We start from the raw sequence: 27,027 nt of genomic DNA, 5'->3' as shown, positions 1-27,027 counted from the left end.
TGGTCCGTCCCAGATATCTGTGAAGTAACTTCACGCATATGGGGCGGAGTCTATCTGTGCCCGAGTGCATTGCGGGCAGCATCAGCTCGAGTCCGCTAAGGAGTAAGATTCTCGTGATAGAAGGTAGAGTTCAGATAGAAATGATCCAATCCCTGCAAGCGATTGGTAGCTTCGTTCAACCAACACCTCCCCACAGAGCGACCATTGGTCCTTGCCCTCCCACATACCACTTGCGCAGAAGTCTTGTTTCGTCTTTCTACTCCACAGATTCCTGGGACGGACCATAGGTCTACATTAAGGCTGAACAACTTGAATGGAGAAAGAAATGCAGGAAGATGACACAAGAATGCTGGATTGACCAAATGTAGGCCAAGCTGCTACCTAGAACAAAAATATAAAACATGAGCGATGATGATGATGATGATGATGTTGTTGATGATGATGATGATGATGATGATGATGATGACGATGATTAAAACTTTGCAGTTACAAACGGAATCGAGAAAATTATTTTAATTTTGAATTAAAAATTTAATCTCTTAATTTCGTGGGAATTAAACTTTCCAGTATCCTGGAAATAAAAAGTTAATTCACGACGTGTTCCTTGTGGACAGAAATTTCTTCTGAATTAAGAGACTTTTGTCCACATTCGATACCAATGGTTCTCAAAATTTTTGTTTGAAATGTAATATTACATTTTCGTGAAGACTGATGTAATATATATCATAATATATCAAATTATTTTCATATTTTAAAGACAAAATCTTTCAGAACAGAGGTGTGTGGAAGGAAAGCTTTTAATTCCCTCATTCTACTACGCTAAGTTGCCCCGATTGGAAGCCACTTGAATAGACTCAGTAGCACAGAGCGACTATCTTGAATTCTTCATAGTCAGGCTCACTTCGTGGAAAATAACAGTGTTCTGAAGATTATCCAAAGTAAGCGTGAAGCTGTGTTTTAACTTACTGTCTCAACTGTGCGTTGCTCCAAATGGAAGCCACTTAAATTTTAACATGTGGAACCACATTAGATATATAGTTTACTCTGCACCAACTAAGAAAGCAAAAAGTACTATGAAAACGTTAAATAATTTACCAACGAATGTGACCTACACCTGGAACTTTCAATGAGTGAAAATATCTACGACAGAACGCTATAGCATTACTATCGAGGAACAGAACAATCATTTGAGAGCACTCTCTGTACTCGTTGTAAACTATGTACTTCAATTCACGACGGGATAAATTCAGGAACTAAAGATATTTAAATGTAAGTCCATATAAAATCCATACTTCCAAATTATTTCATTCAAATTTTCGGCTTCTGCATTTCCGCAACAATACGCCAACCTCAGCCTAGCAGGAACTGCTCTCTTTTCCTCTACAGAAATGCTGCAGCGATTATCCTAGAAATTCTCGCTCATTATGAGTTCCAGTTGTATGTCGAATTCGTTGGTGAACTACTTCACATTTTTCAGTGGTATTTTAACATTTTTGCTACTAATGTTACCCCTCCTGTCCTCTTGTAACATTCCAAGTACCAAATCTTATAACCTTATTCCTTTGTTGTGGTCGTGCCAGAGAATCAGTCCCATTCCGAGGCTTATTTTGAGGTTTTCGTAACAAGCTGTTTCTTTTACGGTGATGGGATGTTAGTCCTTCGCCCAACCCCCAAGATGGAGGACCACCCTTCATCAGCTGTCCGCGACTGCTTATTCAATATATTCGCAGCTACTATCCAACGCAGAACTGCACGCATTGTATTCCTCACCTGACATAAATAGGAATATTAAATCCAGATGTTTGAGATGGGCAGGGCATGTAGCGCGTATAAGCGATTCCACAAATGCATATAGAGTGTTGGTTGGGAGGCAGGAGGGAAAAAGACCTTTGAGAAGGCCGAGACGTAGATGGGAGGATAATATTAAAATGGATTTAAGAGAGGTGAGATATGATGATAGAGACTGGATTAATCTTGCGCAGGATAGGGACCGATGGTGCTTATGTGAAGGCGGCAATGAACTCCGGGTTTTTTAAAAGCCATACATAATTAAGTAAGTAAGCAAGTAGTTTTAGCATTTTTAGTTGGTACTGAGTGAACTATATATCAATGTGTTACAAATTAAAATTCAAGCAGTTTTCCGATGGGACAGAGTGCACAATAGACAGAAGGTTCAAACATAACCATAGATAGGCACGCAGACATTGGAATGAGACGAGATCCACCAAGAACATAATTTAATTTCTTTTTGTATGGCGACTTTTTTCTGGCTATAGGAGGAATAACGAAATGTTAAGAAAATGATGTAAAGAAAGGTTCTCGACAGGAGTATTCATGACCTCATTTTTAAGATAGTGACTGGAAATTTCCCTGGAGACAGAGAGAGAATGGCAGAGAAATGATGCGAAAAACTTCAGTCACGTCAGCCCCAATCAGGAATAGAACCACAGACTTCTCAATTATAAAAATAGTGTGCTATGTTACGAAGAAGAGCTTTTTGGTTTCAGAAAGTAATTGTGCAGACCATGTTCCCCTCATTCTGCTGCGATCCAACTACAGTACAGGAAGAAAACAGAATTCCAACGTAATGTGAAATATTCGAAGAATACCTTACCTTAAGCACTTTTTCTAAGTTACATGTCACATTAAGTTTCTCCTAATATGCAAAAATATCGCGTTCATCGCACGTGGAATATGCAATACGTTACATAGGTAATCTAAACGTAAGTACAGAAGTGTTACAACAATAATAATATGCGTGATATAACTAGACAAAGAAAAACGAGACCTTCTGATCTGTCGTATGCGTAATTCATATATCAACGCCAGAAGAATCTCCACCTATTCCAGTTCATACTGAATTCCTTGTTTAAAATGAGACTAGTTCAAATGCTGTCTATACTAAGTTTCATAATGTCTGGCAGGCAACGTAAACATAACAGGTAGAGTTAGTTAGTTAGTTAGTGTTTATTTATTTATTTTTCTAATAATTGTAACATAAAATATAATATAAACAGAAAAACTTTAGCTCGCTCCTGAAAGAGTAGAACTCGTGCTCAGGGGCGGATTCCTGAATTGAAATTAAGAAGTATATAATACAATTTGTCTTATGTCTCCTACGCAATAAGAATATATACATTTTAATTTACAATTTTTCAATTTTTATAAAATTCATACATAACTTTTTTAATTTAATACTAGAACTATTAGAATAGACAAGATTAGGATATTTAAATATAAATTTGTTACATATTTTTGGGCCTAATTGCTACTATGATTAAATACTGTAGCAGTGTTGCATTTTGGTTGAAACAATCTTAAAGAATTCATACCTTCTGTTTCAAAACTATGCTTTTAAACCAATGTCAGAGGTCACATTCCAGGCTTCTCTTGAAATTGGGAGGTCTGAAACGTTCTATCTCCGCCCAACTTCAAGAGAAGCCTAGAATTTGACCTCTGCCGTTGGTTGAATAGCAATTACATTTCTCCCCTTTTCTGCCGGCAATGTTTACGTCGCTTGTCAAACATTATGGAACGTAGTAGGCTACAATTATCAAAGGGTTAATATTTATCGAGTGTACCCTAACGCATAAATAATAAACGTTACTTAATCTGGATAACACAGCCAAAAATTACGGTATGAAAATGTCATTAGACAGAAATAATGTGCTTGCCTTCAAAGGGAAGGAACTAATACTCACAAAAATATGCCTCAACAAAAACTTATTAGAAATAGTTAATTACTTCAACTACATTGGATATTACAATTTAAAAGTGACCTCGATATTACCAATGTAATTACAGTATTAGATTTATGAAAACTTTAAGCACTATAAATAAATCAAGACATCAGCAGTATTTCGAAATCAAACACGTCAGAATTCGTAAAACTCTTTCCCGGGCAGTTCTGCCTTACGGATGCGGGGAATGAACGATTAGAGTACCAGATAACTTAAGAATAATTGCTGTCAAAATTAAATTCATGAGGCGTACAACAGGAATAAGGAAATGAGATCATTCAAATTAAACCAATTTTACAAGATGTGAACAATCGAAGACAAAACTGGGAAAGGTATATTACAAGAATGGACAGAGCATGCAAATCCTGTAACATGTACCTCAAGAAAGAACGTCTAATAGTCACCGGCGAAGAGATGCACTGATGTGAAATCGTAGCACACTTCTTGGTGTAATAAATATTTAGAAAATGACGATAAAAATAAATAAATCACTCAATGAATATTTATTTGTAATCGATAATGATCATGATAATAATTATTAAATAAGCAATCTCAATTTAATACTTGATTTTAAATATGGAATTATATTTCGTTAACTTTTTACAAGAAAGCTGTTAGCAGTTTAGTGTTACGAGAGATCAATCTATGTCAAAATCAGAGCGCCTGTAATATTTCACATAGGCAATCGGCACACTTACGTGTGAGAGAAGTAGTCGCTGCAACACGGCGCCATGAACATTGAAATAATCATATCGTCAGAAAAAGGACAAATTACAAAAAAATATGTGGGAAGCACGTTGTAGCGTAGTAGTGAAGATTCTAAATTACAAAGCCGAATGTCGTGGGTTCGATTCCAGGTGGAGTCGTGCATTTTCTCAATTGATCAAATCCTTCTTTTATCCAAATCTAGTCTTTCAGGTAAAGCTTCCTGTGAAGCAGATTTGAATAATTTCAAGGGAAAAATTGTTCCGGGGCCGGGTATCGATCCCGGGACCTCTGGCCCCGGAAAAATTTTTCCCTTGAAATTATTCAAATCCTTCTGGTTGCACAAAGACAATGACACAGTCTTTAAAATAAAGGAGTACCAAAGACTTCTCCTGAAGGTAAGCGTTCACCACATCGTATCGCACTCCTCGGACGAATCGCACGCAACGGATATTTAAAGTGGAGTGCGTTCACTGTAACGGCTCTACCTCATCGCTTCATCGGATTCTCTATCAGCACAACAATGAAAGACTAATTTTATTATGTGACTCAGTATGTTTCATTGTTGCAGTTCAATTACACTGGTACATCGTGTCCCTACATCGACTCAGTTTTAACCTGACTTTGTGAGAGATGGTTTTATAATAAATAGTGTAGATTTCAAACAAGCTGCACAGATATTTTAAACAATGACAGAATAAAGGACTTGCATAAAAATTCTTCTCAGTCATGATACATTCTCGGTGCTGTGGTTTTACAGTTATCTGACATTGCTTAATAGTCCTCATCTCCAAATATCCTACAAGAAATGTATCCTCTTGGTTCTTGATTCCAGTTTCCCAAAATCCTCAATGGAAAATGGCTTGTTCCTCTATAGACATCTCATATTTCTTCTGGCAGTAACTGGCTTAAATATGTTGCTGCTAGCTAACCTGTCTGAAATATGGTCGTTCCTATATGACTGACTGCTAACATTTTATAGCAATGCATACGCCTATAATATTAGTACCTTACATTCATTCTCCATTGACAAAAATAAATAGTAATACTGTATTTCTTTCACCATTTTTGCTGATCTACTTGTGTAAGCTTTGCCGTAATTTCGTCGTCGCTTACTAGATTATTTTTTCATAGTTTGTTAAACCGTTTCCCGTTTTCTACCTTTCCGTATGTAATTCATTTTCACTGATACTTTCAACATCAGAAAGGTTATATTCGCTTCCATTAGGCGAAAGTAAGGATAGTTCAGAACATTCGTCAGACAACGCGAACACCCTCGCAGTTGCCTTCGCCGGTCCTCGAACCACAGTAGTGAGATGGAAGACGGACGCAATTCAATAATAAGCCTACCTCTCTATTGCAATCTATTGGGAGTAGAAACATAACATTGTGGTGGTTGGTAGACACGCCGCCGAAGAACGCACATAGCCATTTTAAGGATAAACGCCGTACTGTAATTCGAATTACGTCCTTCTTCCAGCTAATCTCCCAGCCCCTCAATTTTCAATAACCTCAATTTTGCAGGTCTGTGTAATCAGTACAATAGTTAATGTGAAATCTTTGACAGAAAGATGACGGACAGACAGAGAGACGACGAGGCAAGCGGCATTGCCACAATTAATTTTACAGTAACATGCCATCTGCAAACCTGCATTCCAGCGAAAATCTTGAAATTAATTTATTTCAGCATCAAAATACTTCCTCTGGTCAGGAAAAAAATCAAGGATTCAACATCCATATAAATAACCAAACGCAATGGAGCAAATCATTATCCCTTTCCATTCTATTTAAACTGAATATCGCTTGTCGTCTTGTCTCTCTAACCCCAAGTTGCGCTGCAAACTAGCAAACTAGAACTTTGAAGTTATTCCGACACTATGTTGGAATGAAAGAAATTAAGCATTTTTTTGTCTCAACAAGCACGCTACTGCAACACTCGTGTTTATGTTACTCTGACGATGTTATCCCTTTCCATTCTATTTAAACTGAATATCGCTTGTCGTCTCATCTCTCTAACCCCAAGTTGCGCTGCAAACTAGCAAACTAGAACTCTGAAGTTATTCCGACACTATGTTGGAATGAAAGAAATGAAGCATTTTTTTTTTGTCTCAACAAGCACGCTACTGCAACACTCGTGTTTATGTTACTCTGACGATGTTATCCCTTTCCATTCTATTTAAACTGAATATCGCTTGTCGTCTTGTCTCTCTAACCCCAAGTTGCGCTGCAAACTAGCAAACTAGAACTCTGAAGTTATTCCGACACTATGTTGGAATGAAAGAAATGAAGCATTTTTTTTTTTGTCTCAACAAGCACGCTACTGCAACACTCGTGTTTATGTTACTCTGACGATGTTATCCCTTTCCATTCTATTTAAACTGAATATCGCTTGTCGTCTTGTCTCTCTAACCCCAAGTTGCGCTGCAAACTAGCAAACTAGAACTCTGAAGTTATTCCGACACTATGTTGGAATGAAAGAAATGAAGCATTTTTTTTTTGTCTCAACAAGCACGCTACTGCAACACTCGTGTTTATGTTACTCTGACGATGTTATCCCTTTCCATTCTATTTAAACTGAATATCGCTTGTCGTCTTGTCTCTCTAACCCCAAGTTGCGCTGCAAACTAGCAAACTAGAACTCTGAAGTTATTCCGACACTATGTTGGAATGAAAGAAATGAAGCATTTTTTTTTTGTCTCAACAAGCACGCTACTGCAACACTCGTGTTTATGTTACTCTGACGATGTTATCCCTTTCCATTCTATTTAAACTGAATATCGCTTGTCGTCTTGTCTCTCTAACCCCAAGTTGCGCTGCAAACTAGCAAACTAGAACTCTGAAGTTATTCCGACACTATGTTGGAATGAAAGAAATGAAGCATTTTTTTTTTGTCTCAACAAGCACGCTACTGCAACACTCGTGTTTATGTTACTCTGACGATGTTATCCCTTTCCATTCTATTTAAACTGAATATCGCTTGTCGTCTTGTCTCTCTAACCCCAAGTTGCGCTGCAAACTAGCAAACTAGAACTCTGAAGTTATTCCGACACTATGTTGGAATGAAAGAAATGAAGCATTTTTTTTTTGTCTCAACAAGCACGCTACTGCAACACTCGTGTTTATGTTACTCTGACGATGTTATCCCTTTCCATTCTATTTAAACTGAATATCGCTTGTCGTCTCATCTCTCTAACCCCAAGTTGCGCTGCAAACTAGCAAACTAGAACTCTGAAGTTATTCCGACACTATGTTGGAATGAAAGAAATGAAGCATTTTTTTTTTGTCTCAACAAGCACGCTACTGCAACACTCGTGTTTATGTTACTCTGACGATGTTATCCCTTTCCATTCTATTTAAACTGAATATCGCTTGTCGTCTTGTCTCTCTAACCCCAAGTTGCGCTGCAAACTAGCAAACTAGAACTCTGAAGTTATTCCGACACTATGTTGGAATGAAAGAAATGAAGCATTTTTTTTTTTTTGTCTCAACAAGCACGCTACTGCAACACTCGTGTTTATGTTACTCTGACGATGTTATCCCTTTCCATTCTATTTAAACTGAATATCGCTTGTCGTCTTGTCTCTCTAACCCCAAGTTGCGCTGCAAACTAGAACTCTGAAGTTATTCCGACACTATGTTGGAATGAAAGAAATGAAGCATTTTTTGTCTCAACAAGCACGCTACTGCAACACTCGTGTTTATGTTACTCTGACGATGTTGGAAGTGTTTGGATGTTACAGAGTAATCAGACGGACACAGCGTAGTTCAATGGAATGAAGGATAGAGATAGAGGGATAGAGAGAGTTTGAGGGAGACAGAGACTGCAATGCTCTCTCCATCCACTATCTAACACTTCTGTCAAACAGAATAATTGAATTTCAGCACAGACCAGTTCACACATACACACATACCACAGAGCACAGCTATCAGAGCAGTAAGACCATCGCTAGGAAACAATTCAGAAGCTCTGCTGCGCCGGTTTGTTCAGCAGCTTGCTGAAGTATTTCTCTTCTAAAGTGGTATTCGTGTTTAAATCCAACTAAAAATGGTCTCTACCAGTTACGCTGAATTTCAGATTAGCCTGAGGAGAACGCAAAGTCGACACGATAAGTTTCATCTCATGTTACTTAGCGGATGAGACTCGGTTAATATTAATGCCGCGTGTTCAGAAGATCGTATTACAGTTATACAGACACCACCTTACACATTTATACTGCCTGGAAAGCAATGATAAATTCGTATATGGCAGCTCTCTTCAGTTATAAACATTATTAAAACGATGTTATACGACCGTAATGGAAAAATGGGACAATACAAATGGGAAATAAAACAAAAATACCCCATTGAAATATCACAGGATCTTTCTAGAAACAAACTCTGATCCCTTGGATAAACAATCGTTAAGTTTCATTCATCCAGTAAAAAGTATTGGTTTCAAAAACATGATTCACATTTCTCTTTGTAATTTGTATGCCTTTCGCAAAATTTCACTTCATCTTATCTACCATGTCCCACATCATGACCGAGTGAACTAAGACATCATGCTTTCAACTGGCAGTATGAAGATGTGCTAGTCCCAGTATTAAAACAGAATAAATTTTCTAGTGGAAAATTTGGATGCTATATGGAACTGGTGTCACCAAGCATCATGAGGAAAATGGGGAGCTATTACAATTAGTAGCGTAATCGGGATAGAATGTCAACTTAAACGGCTGGAGAATAAATGTAATGGCCACAAGTTAGCCTACGATGTACTAGTCAGATGATCGTCCATCTCTGCTGTTGTAATTGGATGTGAGGCTGGAATTCGGAAGTTAGACTTTCTATCGATAAGGGCTCTTATGTCATAGATTATATCATCATCACCACCACCACTACCTTGCATCACTATCATCCTCAGAGTGGACCAATGCAATAAAGATTTCCACAAACATAGCAACAGTACGATCTGTGCCAGGTCGGTCCTTCCAAGATCAAAACTGTCGTCATCCAGGATGCAGCGAAGTAGAAACCCTTGGGCATGTTTTGGGTTATTGCCCTAAAGGAGAACTACTGAGAAACAAACGCCAGCATAAAGTGAGAAGCTCTATCATAACTGCTCTTCGGAAGGCAAAATAGGAGGTTTACGAAGAAGCGCACTGCTTGGTTGAGAATGGGTCAACGAGAAGAGCAGACATTATAACTATCGATTGCAGGAATCAAATAAGTCTCATTCTTGACCCCACTGTCCGTTTTGAAGAGGATGATCTCTAAGCCAATAATGTTTAACGATGAAAAGAAGTCTATTTACAATCCATGTATTCCTCACTTCAGTGAGAGATAAAAAATGAATATTAATACATGGGAAGTGAAAAAAATTATTTTTGGCGCTAGAGGAACTTCATTTAAGTTAACCAAAACCATTCTTCTTTCTCTTAAATTTTCTAATGAGGACATTAACAAAATTTGTCTAATGGTATTGAGAGATTCATTATTCATTTTACACAATCACTTGTCTAACACTACGTAATATATATTTTTTAATTCATTTCATTACTCTTCATTGTACTTTCATCTCATGTTTCTCGGAAATCAAATTGTACTTTATTTTTAAATTTATGATTGTTCTATATTCTCTCCGCAAATCATATATTTTATTTTTAACTTAATCTCTGCTTTGTATTCTGGATCCTAGTGGTCACCCGTAGATGTCGGCCAGATGTCCCAAATTGTGGAGATTTTAGTCTAAAGTCTACCCATTCGCCTTTTTGTTTTCGATGTTTTTAATAGGTTTTGAGATTACCTCTGTTTATGACGAAATTTTCTTGTAATATATAGTAAATTAACTCAATATATAGGTCACTGCTTACATTAACAAGGCACATGGCCTTCGGAATTACGATTTTACTATGATTCCGAAGGCCATGATGACTTAACAATTGGGACTTCAATTAATTTACTTTTTTGAAATGTACACTAGTTTGGTGAAATGTAAACCAATTAAATTCGATTTAACTTCCGTATTTAAATTCAATTGTGAATTAGTAACATGTTGGTGAAATCGGTCTTTAGTCAGGAATTTAAACACGACTTATAAACGAGTATTCGCTGTGTAAGTATAAGACAGTTAAACTTCTGTATAACAGTTTTTGTTAGTAAGGTCGTTATAATTACAACTTATTTCATTAATTGGAGTTTACTTTGACACGCATTTAAACTGGAATTATCAAGTAACCCATATTATCAAAAAAGTGCTTTCCATACCACATTCCTTAAACAACATTCGAAAATTCCTCCCACTATCACTCAAGAAAATACTAGTGAAACACTGGTAATGCCCCACTTCGATTATTGTGATTCTCTACTGATCGACCTCAATGTCAACCAGTCTCAAAGATTACAACGTGTTCATAATTTTAGTGTTCGCTTCGTCTGCGATGTCCGTCGCGCTGACCACATTACCCCATCCTTCCAAACTCTAAACTGGCTACGGCTTAACGAACGTAGAAATTTTCATTCTCTTGTTCTCCTTTTCCAAGTCCTTCACACCTCTACACCTACCTACCTTGCCTCCCGTTTCAGTTACCTGTCATCATATCATAATCTCTTCACACGCACGCAAAATAGCCTCATACTAGCCATACCAACACATAAGACATCATCGTATTCATCATCATACGTAATCTCGCTTTCGCGCTTGTGGAATACCCTACCCAGTGACATCAAAGACTGTCGGAATTTAGTAGCGTTCAAAAGCAAACTTATTAAGCATTTTCTTACTGCGTAGAGTAGGTTTAATTTTTACTTAGTTAATAAAAACATTCTCTCTTCTTAATTTTTACAATGAACTATCTAGCTTTTATTAGTCTGTTAATCTTTTAGTACTTTGATTTTTATTGTATTTGTAAATTCGATATTAATTGTAATTATAATTGTAATTGTAGTCTTAATATTGTAGTTGTAATCCCCTGGTAGAGGGGAAGAGAAGGCCTGATGGCCTTATCTCTACCAGGTTAAATAAATAAATAAATAAATAAATACCCACTAAATTGACAACTTATTTCACGAAATACCCACGGAGATAGTAGCAGGTTTAACACCGAAATCGTCAATTTTATTTCATCAAAACATATGGTCCCTACTAATAAAACGAGAAGGACAAAGAAATTTTCGACACTGTCACAATTGTGTCAATTCTCCATAATTTGCGCTCGACTCCATCAAAAGCTACAAGAAGAAGAGAGTTGAATCATGGCTATATCCGCTCCATAGCTGGATGAAATATGTCAAATAGGAGAACTGGACAATATAAATGACTGGGAATGATGCCGGCACCTAAAGAAGACTGCTGCACAGAACAGAGCGCGGCAGCCCGCACATCTGAATCGTCACGTACGTGTCATTCCAATTCTTTTCATTCGATTAACGGTGACTACTGATTTACTCACCGGCCGTGTCCCGCGGGTCTGGCAGCGGAATCTCGCAGTTCCTGCCCGTGAATCCAGCCGTACAATTGCACACAATCGCATCCGAGCCCATGTGCCTGCAACAATAAAAAAATTCGCATTTTTATGTAAAATTTACCATGGAACGAGATCTGTATGTTCAAGGGGTACAGAATGCAAATTGGAATACGGTGATCTGTTTGCAGTAAGGAATAACAATGCCAACTCCACTATCACTACCAACAAAAAGACATCGCAAGCAGCACAACCAATCTCTCAACCAAAATCATTTTGAAATCAAAAAGACAAGTACAGATTGAAATTATATGCTATGCATTTATTTATAAGATAATAAAACATGTAATTACGGCCAAAACAACATAATTGAAATATTAATATATTATCGTAAAAATTATTTAGCGTGATTGCAACGAATAGGCCTGAGAAAAAAGTGGCAGAGTATTCATAGGATCCCTGTAATTACGTGAAAAGTTTATGCTGTAGTTTGGGTGTTATTGTGATTTAGACTTTTAATGGATTGGTTCTCATTTATTTTATGATCATTGTGAATATGGTTAAGAGTGAAATAAATTTCATGAAATTCATGGGTTGCATAATTATTTTCTTTATATGCTCAAACTGGAAGAAAGACAAAAAGAAATTGGTTGGATCACTGACTAAGAAGAAACTGTTATTTAATTCAATCATTTTATTCATTCATTTATTCATTCATTCATTTATTCACTCATTTGTTTATTCACTCATATATTTATTCACTTATTTACTTATGCACTTATTTATTTATTCACTTATTCACTTATTAACTTATTTATTCGTTTATTCACTTATTTATTTATTTACTTATTTATTTATTCATTCATTCATTTGATTTATTTGGTAATAATTGTAACATTTAATATAGTATACATAGATAAAATTTTAGCTCATCCCTGCAAGAATAGGACTCGTGCTCAGGGGCGGATTCCTAAATTTAAATTAAGAAGTATATAATGCAATGTGTTTGGACCAATGTACTACACAATAATAAATTCAAAAGTTATATTTGTTCGTTATTTATAAAGTCCATACATAATTTTTTTTAATTTAAAACTATTACCATTGACAAGATTAGGATATTTAAATATAAATTTGTTATATATTCTTGGGTCTAAATTATTATGATTAAATACTGTAGCAGTGTTGCATTTTGGTCCAAACAATTTATTTTAGTAGGTTACTTTACGACGCTTTATCAACATCTTAGGTTATTTAGCGTCTGAATGAGATAAAGGTGATAATGCCAGTGAAATAAGTCCGGCGTCCTGCATCGAAAATTTACACAGCATTTGCTCATATTGGCTTGGGGGAAAACCCCAGGAAAAACTTCAACCAGGTAACTTGTCCCGACCGGGAGTCGGACCCGGGCCACCTGGTTTCGCGGCCAGACGCGCTAACCGTTACTCCACAGGTGTGGACTTGGTCTAAACAATCTTAAAGAATTCATACCTTTTGTTTCATAACCATGAGAATACAATTCAAAGCTATTTCGATTTTTATGTATGAGTTTTATTAATACAGTATAATCATTTTGTCTTATTTTAAGAACCCTGAAGTCTAAAAACAATTTTTGAGATGGAAAATCAATAGTTTTATGAAGACATATTTTAATTATTTTCTTCTGTAATAAATAAAGTCGATTAAAATTGATTTTAAATAAGCTAACCCATACTCCAATTCCATACATAATTACCGATTGAAATAATGTTTAAGTATATTGAGGATGCACTGGATAGAATGGTGAACAGGGAAAAAAAGTTCGGGGTAGAAGAACATATCAGATGATATACCACATTAAGGTTTACCTATATGAATCAGATGCGGACACTAAGCTAGGCAGAACACTATGAATGAATGAATCTTTATTAAATATATTTTTTTATTTTATTGGTTATTTTACGACGCTGTGTCAACATCTAGGTTATTTAGCGTCTGAATGAAATGAAGGTGATAATGCCGGTGAAATAAGTCCGGGGTCCAGCACCGAAAGTTACCCAGCATTTTATCGTATTGGGTTGAGGGAAAACCCCGAAAAAACCTCAACCATGTAACTTGCCCCGACCGGGATTCGAACCCGGGCCACCTGGTTTCGCGGCCAGACGCGCTGACCGTTACTCCACAGGTGTGGACTATTAAATATATATGGCAATGTCTCTGATTGAGGTTAGGCTAATATTAACACCCTTTGACGCGGAAATTGGTCGGTGTTTAGAGACTATGGGCCATAATCATAGACATTCTTAGCGCGGGCTTCCGGTGGATGATCAGCGAACTAACGTTTTTCGTAGGCCTATTCATGAACCAGTGTTAGCGATATGATATGGTATGAATCCTGTACAAGTAACCAGTCGATAGCCGGGGCTAGTTTAGCACGCTCGTAGCGCGGGCTAGCGAAATGTCTATGAATAGCAGCCTATAAGTCCCACCTCAGAATAGCTCGGGAATCATTGTGTGAGCTGTGTTTCCACACGTGCGTTTTACATAGAGAGATTCGAAGTCCGGTCTTTGTAACGAACAGAAAGAGCTCTCTCAATAAGCCATAAGGGTTTCCTAGGGAATATGTCGTTTCGTGACATACAGATACGTCACTGCTACGACTCGACTTCATTATCGGATCTCGATGCTTATTATTTTCCCGTGTGATTCTCGCTAACCCGAACAACACTTAGACAAATTCACGATACAGGAGAGTGACCTTTTTCCGTGTCAAAAGATGTACATCTATTATGAGGCAGTACATTTTTCTTGACAACATGAATAATTGTTTGTAGGCTATACATCTGAAGTCTGATTAGTGAAGGGTAGTGATAAAAACAAACAAATGCTAGGGAACCGATAAAATTAAACAAATGCTAGGGAAGCGATAAAATTGTGCGATAAGCAGCCAGGATTGTTTGAAAGACGTCCTTTCGCACAGTTTTATTAGTCAAATGTACAGTAGTACGATGTAGTAAAAATGTAATAGTCTGTATAAATAATGACTATGTAACTCGTTATCATTGCTAAGCAATGCAGTAGTTTGAAGTAACTCGTTGCCGTTGATGTGCAAGTGATATCACATATATTATATGTTGAAACTTCCGTAACATATATTTCACGTTAAAGAAAAATTGAAAGATGTATGAATACAATAATAAAGACAACCAGGTATAGAATATTTTACCGGTTTATTTTACAACACTTCATCAATTGTGATTGTTATCTAGTGTCTGAGTGAGATGAAGGTGATAATGCTAGAGAAATGAGACCTGGGTTCAGCGCCAAATGTTACCCGGCACTTGCTCTTAAATGAGCTTGAGGGATAACTCCGAAAAAAAAACCTCAAGTAGGTAACATGTACCAACCAGCATTTTAATCCGGGCCGGCTCGTTTCACGGTCTAACATGCTAACCGTCAGTTCACAGCGGTGGATCTAGAGCAGGGATGCACAACTGTGCTACTCTGCAACCCTCGCTTCATTATAAGAGCGGAGCAGAGAGGAGAGGAGAGGAGAGGAGAGGAGAGGAGAGGAGAGGAGAGGAGAGGAGAGGAGAGGAGAGGAGAGGAGAGGAGAGGAGAGGAGAGGAGTGGAGAGGAGAGGAGAGGAGAGGAGAGGAGAGGAGAGGAGAGGAGAGGAGAGGAGAGGAGAGGAGAGGAGAGGAGAGGAGAGGAGAGGAGAGGAGAGGAGAGGTGTTTGCCAGACATCACAGAAACATCATTGAAATCTTCGGACTTGTAGGTGGGGAACGAATTCTTTCCCCATGCTTCCACCCCTTTCCACCCCAGTTCTGCAACCTTGATTTAGGGCTATTACTTTCTCAGCTTGCCTATAGGCGATAAATTAATGAACTCCAACAATTAGAGCTTCCGTTCTCTCGATTATTTCATACGTGATTTCAGTAATATATTTCCCTCGCAGGGGTTGAAATGAAACGAAACAAGGAGATTAAATGGAGTTAATAAACAATAAAATATTTTCAATATCAATTTACGTACACTTCTGTGTTTCATAAATGATTTCAGTAAATTATATTTCCCTGGTGGAGGTTGAAATTAAACAGCAAGAAGCGAGTGAATGACGTTAATAAGCAATATGATATTTTTCAATTTTCACTATTGTTATTATTATTTGTGTCACATGCATACATTTCTGACGGATACACGAACAGATCATATTTTGCAAAGGGTATACCATTTCATTATTAATTTTGAAGTTGAAACACGACGTCAAATAATAGCATATACAATTTGCATCCATGTATTCAACTTTTAAAGTAGAGAGATCCTCATTAATGGAAAATACCCGCTGTTGTACAGGCTGATCTATGTATTACTGAAAACAAGAGATTCGTTAGTATTTATTGAATTTTAAGTTACTGCAATCATATAGACCTACAGTTTGAAACTGAAGTAAAATAGTTTAGTTCAGATATTAAATCCCCGGAGAGAGGGGAAATTTGAATTTCGGGGGAAGATTAGGCTACTCTGCTGATCATAACGTGAATTCTCCTGTTTAACATAATATTATGATTACAATACAGTGCTTATTGTGAGTCGTTATTAGTCCCATTTACGCCATTTTCAGCTTTAGAACATGCAAATAAATACTGAAAATATACTGGAAGTTTTGAGTACCAGCGAAGTTACGGATTATCGCTGAGAGGACGCAAGCGGTCTGCGAGCAGTTAAAGCCTTGGATCTGATGTACAGTCTATTGTTATGCTAATTCGATCAGCGAATCTGGTTTTCCTCCATCTATTCATGCGTTTCCTTCTAATGGTATCTATTTTGCAGTATTGTATATCACTTTTCGAGAATTCTCATTCCTTTATCACTCTATTATGAACTATTAGAGATAAGCAATTACGTATTCCAGCCCGTTCATCTCGCACAGTTGCTTGCAGCAAGAATTATACCGTCTGACGCACTACCAACTCACTCATTTCGTTTAATTGCGAACTTACGTAGCCTATTCCTTCACACATATACATATACAAAAGCCTGTATAATTAATGAATTTAAGAAACCTTCCTAATGACAACTTCTAATGTATTCATAATATATTATTTAAAACAGGTAATAAGTTACATACTTAAAAAAAAGAAAGAAGAAATTCGTAGGTAGCATAGATTTGTATTAACAATATATTATTGGATTTATTTTTTATAGAACTACTCATTAAAAGCCACGAGTCCAAACCTGTGGAGTAACGGTTCAGCGCGTCTGGCCGCGAAACCAAGTGGCTTGGGTTCGAATCCCGGTCGCGGCAAGTTACCTGGTTGAGGTTTTTTCCGGGGTTTTCCCCTCAACCCAATATGAGCAAATTATGGGTAACTTTCAGTGCTGGACCCCGGACTCATTTCACCGACATTATCACCTTCATCTCATTCAGACGCTAAATAACCTAGGATGTTGATAAAACGTCGTAAAATAACCTACTAAAGAATAAAAGCCACGAAAGGCTTGTAGGGTTGAAGTACATTAAGGCTTTTACCTCAAGAAAAATTCAGCAATGAGTATCAACAGGGATATCGATCCTACGTTCTGACCCCTTTGCCACCCAAAAAATACCCACATATCGTGGGCATTTTTCTGTTACAAGGCTGACGGATCCAAGTGGCGTACTGCCGCCAGAATAATCAGGACAATGGAATTGGAATCGAGTCCGCTAACCTTCGGCTTCCAGTGCATCTCTTAACAACGATGCTACAATTCGCCCCTAGATGTTATGGATCATACTGTAATAAAATAAATTATGCATTTATATGATGTTATATGTCATTATAAAACAATTATACGCACGTTATATTCAGTGTTGCTTTAATCTACGTACGAGCAAACTAGTTAAAAGGTTTCCCGGAGTAACTGTTTCCCCAGGAGATACTTAACTCGAAAGCATACCATTTTTTTAATAAAACAACGTTTCAAGTACGAAAAGGGGACAGTGACAAGATGTTAGAATTGACACATTTTCACCTTCTGAACTAATTATTATGAAAACGATATTAATAATAAAACATATTCCCTGCTTAATTACGGCTACAACGATTTTAAGGGAACATAACATTCCAATTAAAGCGCTGGAGATGTACTAATTGTATAATGTGCAAATAACCAATTAGGTCTACACTCCCCTTTCACATTAACAGTCATTATATACTTGTGAGGGCCTATAAATATATATCACGTGCAGATTTTTTTTTCGCAAAACGTTCCAACAATGTTGTGAATCATTCTACTCGTATGTACGACTGAAATAAATCACATAAATGAAAGATACAAATACAAGCTGCCTGCAAGTTGAGTACCCAAACCATTTCTAAAATAAGTTCACGATAAATGTTTGACAGTGGAGACATCTATATGGTCCTTGCAGAGCAGTTCAAGAAATGTTAAATCCTCGGAGCCAGAGACTATGCATTGGAGCTACTTAAAATATTATGAAAAAGGACAATATTTATTTGGAGATGGTTGTATTCTCCGAAAGTATGTTTCCCAATAAATTTATTTATTCATTTACTTATTTGAATTGGTCATTGCTAAAAGGCCCTTTCTCCGTATTTTTTGCAAAAATGAGTTAACTACAGATTCAACATCCTTACACATAAATACACAATCTGTGCTAAAAGGACTTTCCTGAAGCCTTCATACACACGCACAGTTGAGCATTTCATTTTTCGTGTCATGCTAAAATGCCCTTACTCCAGGATAGAGGGCCTTCTAGCTGTGAACTTGTCCTTTAGCGGTGTTTCCATCTGATGACAAACCTTTATACTTACTATACTATCAGCTATCTCCATTGTTTGAAGCGGTATGTTTATTCTGCTCTGATCTTTATTTGTGTTTTAATACAAATTATTATATTATACGCAATTTCGGCTAATTAAAATGGAGACTGAGAGTTTGAAAAGCAAAAAGAGATGTAGTGATACTTGCAGTTGGAAACGAAATATATTAAAGAAAGCCAAAGTTAAAGGCACTGAACATGTGACTTACTCTGGAGAATTGGTGGCTGAAAGACGAACTGGTGAGGATTGTAGGTAAGTTCAGAATATTTACACTGAATCACTGACGTAAATGAATATTGCATAAAAATGTTATTTCCTTAGGCCACAAAAATCTTTATAGGCTATATAAAATATTTATGCATGCACAAAAATAAAGTCACTCATTAACTGGTGGCCCATGTTTTACAAAAGAGGTCTTTCTGTAGAATCTTATGGTAGAAAGGTACCTCGGTGTTCGAAGTTGTCATTCGCCCCTGCGAGTTATTATGAATATATGTACAATGCCACTCTTTCTCATATTGTTTCAACATCCAAGTTCATTGATGGTTATATTAGGCATACCTTTGCTCTTTGTCTACCTGGAATTGAAAACATAGTCCTTCCCCAACGTCCTACTTATGATGAATTGATTGCAATCAACCCAGACAAAATACAGGATATCAAGAAAATTCTATGCTACATTCCCCATGAACAGTTACCTTATTATGAGAAAGTTGTAAATTCTCCACTAGCAGAACATAGAGAAAATACAGAATGAAATCGTCAAGTTAGATTTAAAACAAGGGCCTAAAACTTTGTAATACGTAATTAAAATATATTTTAAGAAGAGAAATATACTTTTAACTTGAAATAATGGTAGTTTATTTAATTTACAATCCTGTATTTTATTACAGTACTCCATTTTTAACCAAATGTGAAATTATTTTAAGTTCACTGCTAAAAGGCCCTTAAATTTGAATTTTTAATTAATAATATTATACAAACTACATATGACAACAAAATAAAAATTGTGCTTCCAGAAAGCACAAATATACCTTTATGATGGACAGTCACCACATTGCTCTACGAAGATTAGTATTTCTTAAAAGCAGTTTTTTTCGATTTATTCAGAACTAACATTTTTGGATAAAGGGCCTTCTAGCAATGACCAATTCATTTATTCATTTACTTAATTACTTTATTACTTACTTACTTATTTAATTACTTACTTACTTATTTAATTACTTACTTACTTATTTAATTACTTACTTATTTAATTACTTACTTATTTAATTACTTATTTATTTATTTGTTTATTTATTTATTTATTTAATTATTCTGTTGTAGTTAAGGCCATGAGGCTTCTTTTCCATTCCATCAGAAATACATAAATATACAATAACAGAAAAAATCAAATTAAAGTATAAAGTAAAGTAAAACCACGCGAAAATATATACGGGCTACAGTCACATACGTCCCGCGCCGTGGCATCGTGGTCTAAAGGATTCTGCCTAGGACTCGCGTTACGGAATGCACGCTGGTTCGAGTCCTCATGGGGAAATTTTTTTCTCATGAAATTCCGGTCAGTATTTGGGACCGGGTTCACCCAGCATCGTGATGCACTTGGGGAGCTACGATAGGTAGCGAAATTCGGTTACGAAAGTCAGCTATAACGGCTGGGTGGGCTATCGTGCTAACCACACAATACCTCCGTTCTGCTTGGATCATCCACTTCTGATTCAGCATGTGGACGTGAGATCAGCAGCCAGCTGATCTGTCTGAGCCCTTAAACTGTTGTAACGCCATGGATTACTTTTTATTTACTTGCAGTTACACATACTTTAAATAAGTGAAGCTAAACTTAAGATTAAGTATCACAATTACACTGTAGTCAATTTATAAAGCTAAGATATTAACGAATATAAAGAAGAAATTTGCAATTTTAAATCTAGAGGAAAAAATACAAATAAACCCATTCAGCAACAGTAATTAAAAACCATGGAATAAGACAAAAATTTAATTTAATTTTGAATTGTGATAATGTCCGGAAAACCCTAACGTCATTAGGTAAAGAATTCCAGAGACGAGATAAATAGTTATGTCCATTGGAGCATTCTGAGGATCTGAAGTCTTGAGAATCCACGTGTTGCTCTGGAGGTTAAGCCGGTAAGTTCCAATGTGAACATGTGCAGTGGGTTAACAAAAGACATAGTAATTGGCCCTATTTCTTTGCCGAAGAATCAATAACAGGAAAAGTATCTCTGGATAATGTTATTACCTTGTACACTAGATTAATTAGATAACTTGTAACCTCGCTGGAGTATGCACTTGAGATTTCCTCGACAAGACGTGTGCAGGTGCTGGATTGGACGGACAGACCAACATTTTGGCCACCTCGATCACACAATATAACTCACTTGTATTTTTCCTATGAGGTCATGCAAAATTTGGTCTATACAGTACACATTCTAGATTAAGAGAGAGTGAGACAACGCGTAACTGTACTGTTACAGGTAGAGTGTGACACCTATAATGCTGCGAAACACCTAGCAGTAACTGGAATATCGTCTGAATATTTTAAGAACGACTAACAGTGCTGACGTTGAGATTCAGAAATAAACTTCTTGAGTTATGCTAGCCATTTAATTTGTACTTTCTGTACTTTTTGCTGCGGATACCCGGCATTACAAAACGTGTAAAAAGATTATGTTTTAAGCATTATTAATATCTTCTTAACTCACTGCACGGATAAGAGGCATTATGTCACTGCGTGTACCAGACGTCATGCTAATTATACCTGACAATGCCGAATACTTTTTCAATGAGCGACAATAGAAATGATGTGATGAATGTACTATAAAATAATGACAGAGGAAACGGGAGTACTCGCTGAACTCTATCACAATATCTTTCGTGTTCACAATAATTAGTCCATTTGGACACTTCTATATTTGAACCCGAGCCTCTGGTGTGAAAACTCTACTACAGAAACGGTGTTAGACTTTTATTAAAAATTTATCTCTCCTGATAAAATGTTTTTATAGAAATAAAAAAGAATACATACTTCATTCGATTCATTTCATTAATTTTTAAAGAAATTATAAAGAGATTAGTAATATAGATGATAAAGGAAAAGAACAAAGGAAGGTTAGGAAAATGATAATACATTTTCTTCCACAGGTGGAACAAAATAGAAACTGGTAAACAGGAATACGTCCCAGGGGAATCCATGTGGTCCGTTCACATCGCTAAGCACTAAAACGATTCCCTTGTTATTTATTTGGTTAGATCTGATGATCGTCCAACCGAGAAAGGTGGGAAGGGTAAAAAATGGAAAGATTTATGGTCCAGAAAGGAAGAAAGAGAAATCTTTAAAAGTCGTCCGTGGCACTGAATCAATGGAGAGATCTTCTGAAACCCAATAGACCTCAGAGTTTAACCTTTCAATGGGCATCTGTTCTCCATATAAATCATCATACCTGAGACAGATCATTCCATAATCAGATTTTTTTCTATTATCAATAAAAAATAGTCTACTTTACAGTCGCTAATAATTCCTTTGCTTAACACATCTTTTTAACTACAAATGTTATCAACAGACAATAAGATGATATGAAAATAATTTTAGGTCAGAAATCTGAATCGTAAAACAACACAAAATATTTATAAATAAAAGATTCATTACCCATGTACTCAGTATGAAGCAAAACAACTATTTATTGGGACATATACACCTTCGAAAGCCTAAAAAGAAATATTTTTAAATGGACTTTTCACAATAATATGGTAAAAAAATGTTTAAATATTTATAATCACTTTCAAGTTAAGACCGAAAACTGTCAATTTAAATATTGTCAAAACTTCTCACCTTCGTAATTCTGTCGCTTATTTCCCTAACTTACGTTTTTCAAATACCTTTTTCTCATAACTCCCAAATTTCGGATAAATTCACAAACCTTTTAAATCCATTTTCGCTTGAGGCACTGTAATATCAATTAGTGCCGTGGATTAGAGGCGCTATGTTCGGTTCAAGTTTGTCAAATACGGTGAAGTCCGATATTCGCCGATGTTCGCACTGCGGAAGGAGGTCTGTAGCGTTTGTTCGACCTTGTTAAAATGTTCAAAACATTCTCGTCCTTCACTCCCACCTCTTCATGTTTTAACCGCGTAAGGATTATAGCACAGATCTTGCGATTACTTTTTCATAAGAAACAGGACGAAATTTGTAAAGGTCTTGGTTACCTCTCTCATGTTCAAACATTGTAGGACACTAATACCAATATTATTTCTTGAAAATTTTTCTTTCCTACATCCTACGTGTGTTAAAAATTAAGCACATAGTTCTCGAAAATGTACCAGCTATTGTTTTGAAAATTTTTACAGTAATTAATTATTTATTAGTCCATTAGAAACAAAATAGTACGGTATTAAAGAAACACAATATACGATTGCTGAAATATTGAAAAAAAAATAATAATAGTAACAATAATAATATTATTATTATTATTATTATTATTATTATTATTATTATTATTATTATTATTGAATTGGGTTAAACAAGACCCGCCCATTCTACGCACAAGACACTAAACTGGAATTATATGATCCTCTCTCATAGACTGTTCAAAAGCTTAGTTTCATCTTCGTTTTAACATTATTCTGATTCAACAGCTGACGCAAGCATTTTATTTATTTTATATTTAAATTTTTATCACATAGGATTTTATAATGGTATTTCATAACTATTGTTTGCATCTTGTTTATTTTTACTAGTTGTATATACTACAGTAGATCACATAAATGCACATTCGATCTCCTATGTATTCTACGGCATAACTTTCTGATGATGGTAGAGTCGGAAACGTTTAAACTTATTAAGTAATATGCAAAATTAACTTTCAGTTATTTTGTTTCAAAGATAAGTATAGACGGACCTCGTTTAATCCAATTCAATATAACTGCTTGTCGGAATCAACATGGTTTTTAAATTATTTTATGCTCGACCATGCCGAAATATAGTAATTATACACCTGGTAATAATAATAATAATAATAATAATAATAATAATAATAATAATAATAATAATAATAATAATGAAAGCCGTAAATCCCCAGTGGGGCAAGGCCTCCTGCTTGGGCAGGGGTGGCTCAAGTCTTGACCATCAGAAGAGCCGACCTGATGGTCTATTTACTGTACATTCCTAGTTCTTTGTCCACTTTTTTTTTGCTAGCACTGGTTGTTGTTGCTCTCACTCAAAGTTGGTTGACTGCGTCCTTCCACCGTGTTCTTTGGCGTCCTATTCTGGTCCACAGTCCTCCCATCTGGTCCTCGGTCGTCCACGGTTTCTCCAGCCAATTCTTGGATCCCACAGTGTCGCCGTGTGTGCCCATCTGGTAGGTTGCATCCGTATGACGTGTCCTCCCCAGCGCCATTTCATCCTTTTAGCGAGTGTCACCACGTCCTCTACGCCGCTTCGTCGCCGTACTTCTTCGTTTCTGATTCTGTCTTTCAGGCTTATTCCGAGTATTTTCCTTTCCATTCTTCTTTGGCATCTTGCGCCCCATATAGAAGTACAGGTGCAATGCAGCTGTTGAAGATCTGCCTCTTGTTCTGCAATTTCTGGCTCTTGTCCATTAGGATGAAGGACAGACTCCAAAACTTTCTCCATGCCGATGCTATTCGTCTATCAATTTCTTTGTCCATGCTGTTCTGAAATGATATAGTCTGGCCAAGGTAAGTGTATTAGCAGTCCTTTAATGCATGTCATTAAAGTACACCTATTCATTAAAGTTCAGGTTTTCGATTATTCTCGGATATGCAATCGAAAGACGAGGGAAACGTCACGGAGGCTGGAAATCCAATAGACTACTGACGCAGAAGGTTATGTTCTGTTACTATAATAATTAGCGTTAATTGTAAATAATATTCAAATAAATTCAATTTGTCATCTCGTTTTTCAATTCTAAACCATTTTCCAGGTTATATCAAAATTAGTTCATGTTATTCTCTAAATTATATCATGGTCGATGGCATTATTGTTCCTCGAAAAAAATCAATACTTTCGCGTCTGCGCACATCTCACAACTTACGAGCTATGCACAAGGTCACTTCGGATCTTCAGTCAGATGCGAATAAAATTAATACTTCTGAATAATTTCAAGTTAGAAATATGGTCGAGCATAAAAAGTCGTATGAAACTTGCATATAATGGTAATTAAGACGCTCGTATGAAAATTATGAAACTCGCTTGCGCTCGTTTCATAAACAAACATACTCGCGTCTTAATTACTATCATTCTAGGCTCGTTGCATAATGTACTAATTATTGATTAATATTAATGTGTTTTGCAACTGAGATTAAATAATAATAGGTAAGACAAGGGCTAGAATTTGATGTTTATTATTATTATTATTATTATTATTATTATTATTATTATTATTATTATTATTGAGATAAGATTCTATACATTTCCTTCAATAAATATCAGTAGTAACACGAATGATCAATTGTCAGACTGTAGTGCCATAAAACGACAAGAATGCCTGTCTTATTTTTTTACTTGCTTTGTATAAGTCAGAGAATTTTTAATAAGCTCATTTTGAAGCTTGGTTGTTAAGTATATTATTACAAAATAAGATAATAGGATGGTCGCTTTACAGAAGGCAGCTAAAGAAACGAGCTCGACTTACAGTTACGAACTATTTCTTGAACTCAAAAAGTCTGAATTAATGCACATGCCCCATAACATTACTTTGTGCACAGTAAGAACATAAGAAGAAATTGGGGCCATTAAAATAGTTGCACGTATTTTATTCCAAGTGAGCATTAACTCAGCGTTCTTAGCTTAATGTCGCGCTATATGTTATATTTACTAGCTCTCTTGATAAAATGCTGGTTTATTACACATCATATTCTGAGAGGAACTTTATGTTTGTTCTTTCCTTCTGCGGCGAGCGTCCTACATATTTTTTTTCTACGTGTCTGACTCTGGACGTGTTGAGATGATATTTGGATTAATGTTATGTATAATAAATTGTTGGCAGAAGAATGGAGACAGCTAGTGTTTATTTTAAAACATACTCTGGAAACCACGCAGAAAAATGATTCTTTCATACCAGCCAGACTTCCATTTTAAGACTCTTAGTTTGCTGTACGTATATGTAGACATTTAGGTAGCCTCATTCCATATCCTTTTATCGTACTAAATAACTGGAATAGCGTATGTAGCATAACAAATAATAATGTTCATGTCGATGGCAGACACTTTCTCATTATATACGTTTTACTATATCCGTAACAATCCAGTTCCCTTATCGTGCTGCGAGTGACATTAATATTCCTGCTTGTAGCTTATTTATTTAGGCTAGCATTTAAAAGGGCCACAAATAGCATTAAAATATATATAAATAAAATATAAATACAGTACATGACACTGAATTGAGGGCAGCCTAGATTGGGCTCCTCAATGAACAAAAATTGTTAATAAATAATTATTTACATAGGTTGGTGTGATGATAAATTTTGATTATAATATGAGGTCCATTAGAAGCCGGCTCTTGATTCTGGTGGGAAATGTGGACTTTCTTCCAAGAGAGTAGTGGATGGCGCCTGGAACATTTTGTAGGTTGTTGTAGAACTTCTTAGCTTGTGAATGAATAAACTGTTTGATTGTGTCAATACCAGTTTCTCTGTGTAGTTGGCTGTTACGGACAAACCAAGGAGAATTGAGTGAAATTCGTAGGACTTTATTTTGAAATGACTGGATGTGTTTAATTTCACTTATTGCAGCTCCTCCCCAGACAGGACAGGCATAAAGCAGTGGAGGTCGTAATAGAGATGTGTAAAGTAGCATGCATTTTTGTAGCTTTAGAGATGATTTCTTGTTGAGGAGCGGACATAATTTAGCGAGTCTTGAGTAGGCAAATTTAAGTTTGTTGTTGATGTGATGTTTCCATGATAGACGGCGATCTATGTGCACTCCAAGATAATTAAAAATATTAAATTTGACTTAAATATATAAATTTTAACAAATTTTGATTAAGCACCACTGATATGAACCGACATCATCTCCTGACATGTCTTGGCCTACAATCCCACACAGAAGTGGAGCGCTAATGGGAGATGTCATATCATAATAAATTAATAATTGTAGTTTGTTTAATTGTTGTTATCTTTGTTGCTTAATGATACATAATCATTGCACCAGCCATAAGATAAATAAATGTCCATTATATTTTTACAATTCCCTTCCTCTGATTCCTCTTTGCATTTTTGATATCTTATCACATTCTTCTTGTCCTATATTTCTATGCTTATATTGTATTTATTAACATTCCATGGTATTCATACATTGCT

At 36.1% G+C, this 27,027-nt stretch overlaps 1 protein-coding gene across 1 annotated transcript in view; it reads right to left on the bottom strand.

The window, feature by feature from the left end:
• Positions 1-27,027, bottom strand: part of LOC138715198 (uncharacterized) — a 1,247,406-nt gene that overhangs the window by 382,982 nt on the left and 837,397 nt on the right. Inside the window, exon 7 of the mRNA XM_069847833.1 lies at positions 11,873-11,967. Coding sequence (XP_069703934.1) covers positions 11,873-11,967 — 95 coding nt within the window. The remainder of the gene's footprint in view (positions 1-11,872; positions 11,968-27,027) is intronic.

This window comes from Periplaneta americana, chromosome 15 (assembly GCF_040183065.1).
Source record: "Periplaneta americana isolate PAMFEO1 chromosome 15, P.americana_PAMFEO1_priV1, whole genome shotgun sequence".
Taxonomy (NCBI): domain Eukaryota; kingdom Metazoa; phylum Arthropoda; class Insecta; order Blattodea; family Blattidae; genus Periplaneta; species Periplaneta americana.
The sequence above is the reverse complement of the archived record's forward strand: the minus strand, read 5'-3'. Positions and strand labels throughout refer to the sequence as shown.